The sequence below is a fragment of the Antrostomus carolinensis genome, unplaced genomic scaffold, assembly GCF_000700745.2.
Source record: "Antrostomus carolinensis isolate BGI_N321 unplaced genomic scaffold, ASM70074v2 scaffold7885, whole genome shotgun sequence".
NCBI classification, from domain to species: Eukaryota; Metazoa; Chordata; class Aves; order Caprimulgiformes; family Caprimulgidae; genus Antrostomus; species Antrostomus carolinensis.
The window spans coordinates 34171-47577 of record NW_010318384.1 but is presented as its reverse complement, the minus strand read 5'-3'; the positions used below and the strand labels follow the sequence as shown (position 1 = coordinate 47577).

The 13407-nt window shown below is 36.9% G+C and overlaps 1 protein-coding gene across 1 annotated transcript in view; it reads right to left on the bottom strand.

Moving 5' to 3' along the window:
* Nucleotides 1-331: 331 nt before the first annotated feature.
* The window catches only part of DCLK2 (doublecortin like kinase 2), a gene marked incomplete at its 5' end in the record, with an annotated part of 43906 nt that continues 30830 nt past the window's right edge, over nt 332-13407 (bottom strand). The window contains 6 exons of the mRNA XM_010168875.1: nt 332-737; nt 5390-5506; nt 6673-6753; nt 8633-8729; nt 10335-10412; nt 11703-11836. Of these exons, the coding sequence (XP_010167177.1) occupies nt 516-737; nt 5390-5506; nt 6673-6753; nt 8633-8729; nt 10335-10412; nt 11703-11836 (729 nt within the window). The remainder of the gene's footprint in view (nt 738-5389; nt 5507-6672; nt 6754-8632; nt 8730-10334; nt 10413-11702; nt 11837-13407) is intronic.

Here is a 13407-nt window from a genome sequence, read left to right as displayed (position 1 = left end):
TGAAAATTTGATTCTTCAAGTTTAGTACAAACTTGGCTTAAAAATAAAGGCATCAGAATAGAAGGTGAATATGTTTTCTTCCCTTGTATTCCTCTCCCACTTTTCTGAGAATCCTCATCAGAAGAACAGAACAGGTTCTGCTTGTAGAGGTGAGGCTGTGTAACTGTTCATCCTCTCACTGCTCGTATAAAAATATGGTTAGCTACACCATCAGTTAGTCTGTTTAGAGCCCAAGGCTGTGTGAAATGCAATTAATTAAACTAACACAGATGATAACTTAAAAATCATCTAACATTGCCAGAATGTTTCCCCTACTGCTGTTCTCAAGACAAGGGCAAAGAGCACTCAGAATGCATGTTCACTCACCCACTGTTAGAAGATCAGTCTCCCATGACAGAGCCTTCCTTGGGCTCGCCACGAGAGGGTGCACACAAACTGAAAACAAACTGTCATGTGAAATGAAGAGAAATTATGGTGAATGCAGGGAGCTGCAGTTGGACTTGGTTTCATCGGTCCTATGCACCAGGCTGATCCTCAGCAAACCCAGGAGATGCTGAGGCGGGCGGCATGGGGGATCTGAGTGGCTCAGAAGCAGCAGGGAAGAGGGTCTTGGACCCAGCCACATGAGGATCATCAGCTGCAGCAGTAATTGCAGAAACTTTCTCCAATACAGCTCTACCAGAGTCCTGAGAGGGCTTGCTGCAGAAAATCTGACTCTCTTTATCTAGAGCTGTGTTCTAAAAACAAACAAAAAAAACCCCAAGGCACAAATATTAAAAGAGCAGTTAAATCAAAGCCCAGTCTTAAGAGTTAAAACAATGTACAAGACATTAAGTGCATGCATTAGAGCCAGAAAAAAGGGAGAAATAACATTAGAAATCTTTATATATAATTGCAGCATTTTGTGGTGCTGACTTTGGAAAACATAGGGAACATTTATCTTCCATATGTATGTTTGCCAGTTTAAAATTTTGTCTTGCAAGTCTGATGTGGAAAAAAAAAAATGACATGAGTGGTTGTGATGTGGCAGGAACTCTTCGTACGAGCTCTTAGCAAAATTTATGTACCCGTGTTTTTGCAGACACAAGGAATCAAATGATGCTTAGTGAAAACTTAACAATAAATTTTCTCTAAGGAACCTCATGGTACAAAAGTGTATCTGTGAGGATGCCAGATAAAAATCTAATGAGTTTTTCTATCTTAAAGGAAAGGGTCTGCTTTTCTGTTTATTGTTCAGAGTAGACAAATGACCTTTCATGAAGCTGACACGGTGGCACAAATGCATAATTTCTGAATACTATACTTAAAAATTAGTTTACTGGAGAAGAGAGTAGCGGGTTAGAATGAAAACAGAGAACTCTGCAGTGCAGTAGGTGGATTATCTGGAGTACATAGTGTCTCTGCTGAAGCCGACAGCTTTCATACTCTCTGAAGGATACTGCAAGTTATACTAAACCAAAACCACAGTGTAATGTTTAATTGACAGTAGAATGCCTGAAGTGACCTAGAGGGAAACTTACTAGTTTCTGTGTCAAAAAAATATATGTCAAAAATTGCTTTCTGAGACTTACAGGGACAGCATAATTGGTCTTGTTTTACAGTTTAAAGGCCGATAGTGATCATTATAAATCCATATACTTTTTGGCTTAACTATATACTTTGTGGAAGATCTTCAAGCACCAGTGGTAATGCAGATTTAAGTTAATACAGATTAATTAAGGTCTTTGTAGTTTATTCAGTTACGTAGAATGGTGCAAGGTACACTTACTTGATGACGTACATCCTGGGATTTCTACAGTAATCTGCAAATGTGTGTCCCTTGGACTGAGGGGCAGAACACAAAGATGTTTCACCTTTGTGGCACCTCCTGCCTATGTATGTGTAAGCATTATATGACCCTGTGGAATTTCACAGTGTGAGCTGGGATGTGCTAATTGTAAAGTAAGGTCAGGTGCTCTGCCTTTTCTTTAGCAATTTCTTTTTTTGATCACTCAGGAGGACTTGCTTTACTAACGTGAAATTTTCTATGTATTCTTAGTGGAGTTTATTATATTATATATACATTATTCACTAAAATATTTAGTTTTAGATACTGAACCAATTTTCAGATAAAAGTTAAATTTAGCATGTATTTTTTTTCAGATGTTGTTTACTGCATCAAAGTCATCAAGGGCAGCTGAAATAAGGTGCTTACTCTCTTTTTTTCCAAACTGATCATATAGCTTGGTAGAGAAAACATATTTCATTATGGGGCACCAGAATTTCAGTTTCTTTTTTACTTGATTTGGCAAAGAGAGCTGGACTTGTAGCTCTGATTTCTCAAATAGAAGACTTCTAGAATTTGCAGGTATATGGATGGTAGGTTGTTCTGGAATCAGTCTCACTCAGACTCTCCTGCTAAAACTGTGTGCTGGTGCAGGGGAGGTAGCAAGCAGCCTCATGATACCCCTCCTGCCCCCAAGGCCTTCCTACCAGTCTTTTTCAGACCAAAGTACTGAGTATAAAAGTTCCCAAAAAAAGAGGTTAAGTATTTTGAATTTAGGTTTTGGTTTTTTACAGCATTAGTACACACGTACAGGTACCAAGAGAAAATTCAACAGTAGACAATTGAATTCTCTGCTGCTAGCAACGGACTCGGCAAATGGAGCATGCAGGGAAATGCCTAGCTGAGCTGCATCTAGGCTTTTGAGATTAGCTTTGAGGTGCAGCAGTTTTATTATCAAAATAGTTGCTATGCTGGCAGGATGGCATTTTATCTTTTGCTTGCTGGAAAAAGAGTTGTGAATAACCTTGTTACTGCTGTTTCAATGGTGGGATAAGCTATTTGAAAGGGAAAATAAGTGCTTTCAGTTCATGTTGATGGTGATTTTTCTCCTGTGCTGTCCTCACAGCAATCTCCAATAGGTGTCACACCTTGCAAGACATACCTATATAATGCAATTTAGGATTTTTTTTTTTTTCCTAAAGATTGAAGAGGAGCCTTAATTTTACTGTTTTTATTTTAAATTGAAACAATGCTTATTTCAGAGGTTTTGTTTTTTTTGGTTCTCTCTTCATAGGATTCCCATCTTTTTCTGATTGCTTTTGGATATTGTAAGGTACACAAATGCACAAAATTACTCCCAGTGGAAAAGACCAAGACATGTCTGGGGAAGTAAAAAATAGCTAGTTATATCACTGTTTGCTTAGAGCATTTCAAATGTGCATCACTTAATACTGAAACACTTTTGTAAGTGTTTAAAAGATTGTCCTTTACTGTTTTTGTGTGGCTGTAAAGCTCTTTCCACTTCAGACTGGCTGAGTTATTTCTCCTTTCTTCTTTTTAAAAATGGAGAACATGTATTTTTTGTGCAGCAGAACAAAGCATCGCAGTTAGTACGTACCATTGCCTTGGACCTACTCAGAGGAAAGCAATGCAGGCGTTGGGAAAGGAGGAAAAAGGAATGAAGCAAGGGACAGAAACTAGACTTACTTTAAGCAGAACTAACAAAATTGCAACAAATTTAGATTTACAGAACACTTTGAAATTGACAAAAAAAAAAAAAAATCAGTAATGAATTAACAGCAACATGCTTTTAGGGGCAGGAAGAGTCTCCTGTGCAAGAACACTGAAGTAGGTATGTGCAGTTTTACTTATCTGCCACATGATGGTATTATCTGCATTGGCCAGATGGCAATATTTGAATGAAGTGATGCTAAAAGGGATTCCATTAAGTATGCAGGGGGACTGATATAGCAATGCACTGCAATACATGAGAATTACAATACTGTGCTTGTCTGAATATGAATGTTTTTAAGCAATGAGAGCTAGTACAAGTGAAGAACTTCTTAACATGAAGATAACTAAATTTCAGTGCTCTAGATAAACCAGGGCAAGAACAACAAATTGGGGGCTTAACCCTCATTAGATTACAGTGTTTTGAACAAGAAGTTACTTTTCCCTTCAGCAATAACTGGGAGCTGCACTCAGAAATAAATAATTATGCATTTTCATCCTTCCATACCTGTTAGAAGGAAATGAGGCAGGAAAAGGGAAAATGAAAAGTTTTAATGAGGTGTCCTTTCCTGGTTGAAGGAATGTCAGTAGCTAATAGAATCAGAAAAACCCCACACCAGGAAGAAGCCAGAAGCTACGCTGTGTCAGAGATCTGAGACAGGCTTAGGTGGCATGCAAGTTGGAGGGGGGCTGAGAGTTAGAATTAAAATTGCTCTTATTACATATAGTGCATTTTATACCAGTTTTCAGCTTCAGGCTTATCCATAGTCTCAACAGTATAAAGAATGAAGCTCTGAAGTCCCTCTCAAACTGTCAAGTCAAACTGTCAAACAAAATGTAGAGAACAGCATGAACCTGAAAATCAATTTTCTGACTTCTCTCATTTTTATTTTTATGTTACAACTTACCCTACATTTAAATCTTTGGCCTATTTAATTCACATAAATGTATTTGCATATATGGATGCAGAAAAATTATTTAAATTTACCTACTTGCAGATGAATAAACCAATTCTTTGTTAACATAAGTGGGCTGGACTTTGAGAGTAATTAATACCAACGGGGAAATAACTGTTAATGTTACTACCATAGATGGTTTTATTTTTCTTTTAGTAACTGAAGATACTCTTTGTGGGCTCTGTCCATCCTTGCATTAGGCAAGAACGGACCACGATAAGAACAGGATGGCAGTTCAATCTCAATAGCAGCTGCATACTCTCTGCAAAAGTCACTGGACAATTACAAGTGCAGTTCTGAGTACTGGTAACAGTACACTCCATTTCTCCTACCATGATTCACATGTCTGCCTTCTGGAATTACTGTTTATGTAAGTTCAACTATAGGTCATCAGGGTTCCTTTGTATGCTTTGAACAAAGTTTGCCATTAGAAAAAAAAAAAATAGCAGTGGTTAGATTGGGACAAAATTAATGTGGTAAACATTCAATACGACAAAGAAAGCTTCTGAAATGGAGTCTGGTTTCCTGGCAAGCATAGTGTTGAACAACAGTATGCTCAAGACCAAGCAGTATTTGGTTGGGCAGAGGGGAAGAGCCTACTTAACTAACTAGGTGGTCAGTATGATTAAAAAAAAAATACAGTTTTTATAATGAGAGATTTTAAATCATTAATAAGCTTAATTTCAACATACAATTACTTAGTGTTTACATGTTTCTGTTTGAAAGCTTGTTTTGATAGTTTAGCTAGCACCGTGTGATAGACTCGGTTGCTCTCAAGCGATGATGAGACAATCCACACTATACATAAATAAAGACTAGAATTAGAGTCTATTCTAGCTTTGCTTTTGCTATTCTTGCACCACACATGCTCATAGAGCACTGTTAGGAAAATATGCAAAGTATAATATCAATGCATAAAAGTGTTCATTTCTCTTACCATGATGACAGAAACCCCAGCAGATGTGTTATTTTGCTTGGGTAGGGTGTTATTAAAGTGCTGCTTCAGTTTACCTGTTACTTCAGCTTGCATATTATTCTCCTGGGAAGCATCATCCTGTATAAGAATAAACACAACATTCAAGTTAGGAAAAAACGAAAAGTATGTTTGACTGTTACTGAGTAAAAGAGAAGTTTTCTATTATTCTCAGGTACTTCCTGCTTTTTAATGCGAAGTAAGCATTTAGACAGGCAGCCCAAAAATGAATGCACTCTGCTACCTAAGATATAGTTCAAATGGTTTAAGACAAATTACAGAGGAAAGGAATGTAGTAATTGCTGTTTCATGTATGAATTTCTATTTCTTAAAATGCCATGTGACACTTTATACTTTCAATCTATTGATCTGTCCCACAATTATAAGCTGCAGGTTTGATTTAAGCATGTTAAAAATAACATGCTTGAAATAATGTTAAAAATAAAGAGCATATTTGACATTTGGCTTTCTTTTAAATTAGGATTTTAAATGGTCCATCATGTCCTAAGTGTGGAAACATTATACAGTATCATAAATATGTTTGAGAGGAGCTGTTATGCACAGACACACTCACTTTAGTTGTCTTCTCTTGTTTGAGGGAACTCCATGGATCATACTCAGTTCCTCTTTTAAAATATGTGTGGAAATAAACATTGCCTATCTACATGTAAGCCTAATATTTATTAATAATTAATTGATTTTAGATGAAAAAGCAATGCATTTTTTTGTTCCCCATTGCTGCTGCCCAAAAAGATTGAGGACTCGGCAGCCATGAGCTTAGTGCCTATGTTAAATTAGGTATTTTATTTGCTAAATTTATTTCTCTTATCTTGAAGTGCTTCAAGAAACAGGAGATTGTACTTTAAGTAGCATTGCAGCAAGATGCCAACAATGCACAACAGTGCTTCCATGGACACATTTTTCAGAAGACTGTTTTCCAGGCTGAATGTGAATTAACAAAAAAGATGCCCAAGTCACACATCTGCCTGTCTTGTTATGTTTAAGCAGGGTTATAGCAACCCCCAGCACCTTCTAATTGCAGTCAGCAAGGAGCTAACAGTGCTGTCAGAGCTGAAGCCACCTTCAGACTCGTGCTGTTCTCTTTTTATGCAGAAATGGGACTAGTGGTTCAATAAACAGAAATGGGCACAGTTGAAATGTATTGCTGCTTCTGAAAAATACACTTGAATGGTTAGATTTACAGATTTAATATCATATTAGAGACAAGTAAAATGTAAGTTACTCACTGACACCCAGGGATGGCTTAGGATCTGTGCTGCTGTATATCGGGCTTCAGCATTTACATGTAACATCAGGCTAATTAACTCCTTTATTAAAAATAAAAAAGAAAAAAAAAAAGAAAGAAGAGTTTGAGGAGAGTGGGAAAGGATATTACAATGGAAAATATTGTTGCACCAAGATCTTCTCAGTGCAGTTTTTTTGCTACCTGCCTGAAAAAAACCAAACCAAAACAAAACCCAGCTTACACTGATACCATAACCCAGTGATACCAGTGCAACTTCAGTGGAATAGAAAATTTGCCCTTTAGGTTTAAGAGTATACTGGACGGCATATGTCATATCAACTTCCTTATTGTATTCATGTTTCACTGAGTCTTTTGAAACCAGATGAAAAGGAAATGTTAAAAAAATCAGCTATAATGTCCCAGTTTGTTCTCTATATATTCATGCAGGTGACCAGAATGAGAACAAACTTGGGAGAGATGAGATCCTCTATGGGCAGTGTACGTGCACATAGTAGCAGTACCTAAAGAGTGCAAATCAGAAGCAAGAAACTGCATCTGAAATTCAATAAACTGCTGAAATGATTTGAAAACTATGTTCTCTTCTGTGTTGCTCCAGAAGAATAAAAGGCATTTAACTCATTTCATCACCTAAGGATAATCTGGTATAGACAGGCAGATAGAGAAAAATGCTTAATTCTACTAATTACATGGTTAATCCCAAAAGATTTGGTATTGTGGCTTTCATGGTATTTTAGAGGTGCTAGAGCAGATGACTTCAGCTTATCAAATAATTCCATGGGCCTTCCATTAATGGTGCCTACAGATATGATAAACCTTCAGAGGTCATTGATACAAAGCAGTCAGTAAAATAAAATTTTAAAAAATCCCCAAACCCGAACTAACTTTCTTTAGTTCTCATTCATTCAAGTTTTGCAACTAACAAGTAATTTACTGATGTAATTCATGGTTCTACAAGCCTATTAAGACAAATGTCTCCCTCCCAAATCAACAACTTAATGTACTTGGAGCCAAATTCTCCCTTGAAAAACCTTTTATAGCCTCCAAATAATCAGTCTTCATATTCTTATCATCTTTGCAGTTTTAAGAAATGCTTCTTTTAGCAAATACTAATGAACATACCTAACTGAGAGGCTTCCCAACCAGCCAAGTTAGTTATTTAGTCTGTGTAAGTCTGAAGTGAAAGGTCACATTTAGTACCAAGACTGAGGGCTTCATTTGTTCAGAACACACATCTGGAAGAGTGTGAGATGACTGGAGCTTGGAAATGTTGGCAAATGGACAAACAGCCATTGGGAAATGCAGAAAAAAATGCAAATTCTCATTGGCTGGATAACAAATAATTTCCACTTGCTAATTAAAGTCCTCAGAGATCATTAGAGCATGTTACTGAATGAGAAGTGGGGGCTTGAGAAGTGGGGCTTAAAAGTTGGAACCTTTACACTACAGACGTAATAATTTTAAATACAAAGGTCAATGATAACACAAGAACTATTAGCAATGGCAAATCAAGCTGGCTGCACCTCTTGAAAAGTTCTAACTGGCTCAAATAAAATAGGAATAAATGATGTTCATTGCTTTCAGTCCACATAGCAATAATTTTTCTGTTTTAAAAGCGTGATAGGAGGGAAAAATTCAGAGAGACACTTACTTTACAGCTGAAGCACTGAACCTGTTATAACAGCCCACCATTAAGTAAACTGAATAGCATGTGATGTTCACTGAATGCAACTGTTATTCTGCTACACTTAGACAATAAAATAATGGCCTTCAAAACCTGAGCTTTCATCAAGCACTGTTAAGCTAACTAACTAAAAAGGCACAGCAGCTGGAAGAGTGGGTAAGAGTCTGTTCTGAATCTTCTATTCTGCCTTTCCAACAGAGAACAGTCTTTTCAGTGGCTTGTTAGTAACACTATTTCAGGTTGGAAAACATATCAGTACCTTTGCTGAATCAGTGATGTTATCCCAGTAGGGAGAAGGAAATTCCAGCTTCCCAACAAGTATTTGATCAAAGAGGTCTTCCTGAAGGTTATTTTCACTGTAGAACAGCAGTAATGAAAAAGAAGATGAGAAAGAAGTCAATTTGTCATGTGCATTTTTAACGTGACTTGGGGATGGAACAGAAATGTTATGTCAACTACTGTAAATGTGTAATTTGCAAGCTTATACAGTGGCAGCATTTCTGAGGTGTTTGCCATAGTTATGCTGTCAGGAGCGATGAGAACAGAAAAACTAATACATTGAGGTGAAAAATATATATTGAGGTGAAAGGACTTCCACTGGAATAGAGACTATATAGCTAATACAAAAGAACCAGAAAGACGATTAAAAAATAAGTCACTTGCCAGCCCAATTCTAAAGGACCTGCTACAGAAATCATATGATAGGGGGAAGAAGTATAGTGAAATGAGGCTCTTCTGTTAACCTATCACAACAGGAGAATTTTCAAAGTCCAAAGAGGAGATATGGAAAACACACAATACATTTAGTTTACTGAGTACTAGCAGGCTACTGATATTGAAAGGATAAGTACTTTTTTATCAAAAACATGGTATCATAAATAGTCAATGGCAGGGTTTGGGTTTTTTTTTTTAACCACTGTTGGCTCTAGCCACTGTGCACATCCACCCCTATTTCTGTCATTACAGAAATTCATCAATTCATCTGTTCAACAATTCATCTATTCATCAATTTACCTCTTGGGTTAGTTTTGCAATAAATATTTATTCACCTTGGTTAAGACCCAATTCTAATAGCATGGTATGGACATTCTCCATGTCCAGCCCCCAAACTCTATTCCAGTCAATTGCCATTTGTTTGTATAATAAATATTTCAAAACATATTTTCAGTTTTAAACATGAACTAACTGCATGCAAAAACCAGATACCTAAACTAAATGATATTTTTCCATTAACAATTGTTTATATTGTATTCTTTGCAAAATCTTCTCATTCAGTCTGGTGATTTTTAGTTAAAAACTAAGTATTTTGCTGTAAAAATGGACAAACAGACTGTGCAGAAATAACTTAGTTATAAATTAAGAGGAGAATTCCCTGTTAAAATATGCCAAGTCCTTCTCATTCCCTGGCAAAAAAATTGCTGAGGCACAAAGCATATCCATTTGTTTTTTAGTAGAACTCACTCATACATATCGTGACACTGAGTAGCGAGAATCATGTTTGTAAACTCTGTCACTCATATGACTCTCATCAAAAAGATCAACAAGGTAAAAATGCAACATAAGCAAATTCTTCCCTTCACCTCCGTTTACCATTAACCTCCACCCTCAACGCTACAAACCAGTAAGCTGCTGTGTCCAAACAGAGGCACTAGAGGGCAAAGTATACACGTTCATTGAACTGGGATTCACCTGGCAGACAAAAGGAAAAGAAACAGCCCTCACACCACTGCATCCCTGCACACAGCAGTAAACCAGTTGCTCCTTTAGAAAATGACTAAAATTGATCCCAAAAACTTGACAATAGGGACAAGTGAAAATAATTTAAAATAAGAACAAAAAGGTAAATAAAATATGTCAATATAATATTTTTTTCCCTTTTTTTTTTCCCCCCAAGGTAACACTTGCCCAGAAAAAAACTTGGTTCTTTACTGTGTTTCCCTTTGACATACAAGGACACTCACCTGCGAAAAGGTGGAAATCCACATAACAGTATGTATGTGATCACACCTGCAGCCCAAATATCCACCTTTAAGCCATACCTGAGAAAACAAGACTGTTACTTATGCTGGATTAAAAGATTAAAAAAAAAAAATTATGCCAATCAAGGAATTGATTACATTTACATTAATATATATTGAGAATCTGATCTAAGTTACTTGCTGATGATGTGGAAATTTTGCACCTAAGCATCATTTTACTTAGCATCCTTCACAGTCTTTAGGAAACCATGATAACATCATTTTTCATTGATTTTTTTTTTTTTTTTCTATAAGCCTCAAGGCTTTCCAGGATCTTCTGAATATACTCAGATTCAATTGAGCACCAAGGTTTCCCAATCCAGAATCACTAATGATAAAAGACAAGGATGTACTTTCTCAGTCGCCATATTGGATTAACTATCTCTAAGGTTATCATGTGTTGCTAAGCAACAAGAAAGATACCAATTCTCCAGTCTCTTGAGTAACACAGGAAAAAAGAACAGCACTTTTCTTTTAAAGCACAGAAATTAAAACACTAGAGGTCAAAAAGAGGTCTTTTTTCCTATTATTTTCTATCCAGTAGATTCAGTTTGTCAAAATCTAAAACACGCAGATGAAGTGCCCTTTGACATTTGAGCTCACTGCAGCTGTGAAATATTTCTCGATATGACAAATGCACTGAACTTGAAACAATGCAACAAACCTCCCTTCGTTAGGAAGACCAAATTCAGAACTCTCACAGCTATGGCAAAAGTCAGCTAGCATGGAATGGAGGTACTAACAGGTGTAAAAGGAAAGACGACTTGTGAAATTCTACCATTTTACAAAATTATTTTGTATTTATGCAACCACCCATTCAATACAGAAAATTGGGTTGTTTAATTAAACCAACAGTTATCAAATAGCATGTGTCACCCAAACGAGGCCACTTGAATCAACATGATCTAATTAGATCTGCTCTGAGAACAGGTTTAGACTAGGTGACCTCCGGAGTCTCTTCCAGTATAAATTATTCCATTTCTAACTTGAACACTGTGTTTTGCTTGTCTGTTTTCCCCCAAGCAGCTGACATGGTGGTACAACGGGCTCTGAATAGTGTGGCAAGGCAGGGAACACAAACCAATAAGCTCCACTGCACCAGCGCTGGTCCTAGGGAGATGGTCAGGAGGCAAAGGTGGGTTCTGGGAGAAGGCCTCTTTGAGGAACTGAATGATGCCTGATTTCTCATAGGTGGTTTGGTTACCAGATGGAGGATAATCCTATTAGAACATTCTAGTTCTTACAACAGTTAGAAGCTACCTGCCAAAGATAACTGGTTACAAGACCTATGTCTTAGTCAATCATCCTCACCCTGTCTCTGCAATGATTTCTGGAGCCACATATGTGGGTGTACCACAGACGGTATATAAAGGTCCTTCAACCACAGTCGCCAATCCAAAATCTCCTAGCTTCAAAGACTTGGTTCCATCTGGATATTCACATACCTAGAATTAGCAAAAATAGAATGAGGAGAAGAATATGTCAATTTTTTAAATCCTTTAATTTGCTTGGAAAATAATAATCACCACACTGAGAAGACAGGGAAAAAAGGTAACTTCCACTTTTTTTTAAGAAGAGAAAAATGGTATGACCATTGATTGCCACGGCACAGCTGGAGGTACTGTTCAGTGGAGCTGTCTGCCAGGTATATAGGTCAGATCATGATATAGCCTCAAGCAACTAGAGGAGGGAAAGGAAAACCCAATCCCAGAATGCTGAGGAGTTTTAAATATATTAAGAAAAATATAATAGTATACTTCCATTCGATTGGGACCTAGAGTTTAAAATTGAATTGACAGCTACAATCAGATTTGTTTAACATCTCTCACTATCTTAACATAAATCTAATCAGTTAGCATAGTGGATGTTTCATAGGCAAATGTCTTCCCCTAAGCTTAGTCTAGGCAGGTTCAATACAGGAGTGAGAAAGCTGACTGGGAATTGTTTAGGTTTCTGTGCAGACCCAAGTACATCTTTCCAAAAGCCCCATAAAGGATCCAGTATGTCTTGTTCAGAGTTGTTTTGTTGATGAAAGAAGCTAAATTTTAATAGAAAGAAAAGTGTAGTATAACAGCAATAGCAAGAGTAAATCAAACTAGACCAACAGCAAAGGAACCATCCCTAATAAATTAACCTTGGTTTTGTTCTTAAAGTAAAATGTTTATGTTAACATGATTTCAAGACGATCTAGTTTCTAGAATGTAGAACTCCAGAATCTCCAGAATGGCTGAATTTGTCACTTTTTTTGGTTTCCTCAAACAACTGAATACTGCTGAGGTGGCGATACCTTAATTCAGTCCCCTGTGTAATTTCTATCATTAATGGAAATGCCTGCTTTCCTTGATATCAGATACAAGCACCTTCATATCTGCTATTACTCATCAAGTTTGTATTTTTAAATGCATGACTAGTAAAGAGAATGTAATTCAGACAGCTAGATGACCCCGTGCAAAAGAAGTAACTACTTGTAATTACAGGTAGCAATTGATGGGTATTATCTGCATTTACATCTGGTACCAGTATGTTATCTTAACATTCTGCCACTGTCAGTAACAGTGAATAAGATTTGCATCTGTTGAGTAATCTCTTTAGGCTTTCTAGGCAGAAAGGACTTTATGTCTATTTATACTGATTCAATCACTAATGAGAGCTTTAAATCTATTTGGACTGGCTGTGTTTGAAGATGCACTGACAATAAGCCAGACTTCCACCTTCATTTTCTTCCTCTTAAGTGCCATGTTGCTGTGACTACATTTTCCAGGCGAAGCCCCCTCCTCCCTTCCTTTTGCTGAACAACCTAATTTATTTGAGGGCTTATTTAAATTGCTAAACACTGTCAGTGGAATTAGTTGGGAAAGAATTGACTATTAATTGGAAAATATTTTCAGCTTCTAGCCCTATCCTTGTAATAGTTCAAAATCTGGTCTGGGATAAGCCATGACTCCTACTACAGCTGCAACCTCATGAAACGGGAATGACAAACACCACAGAAGGCTTTAAGAAATTCCTACCAAGA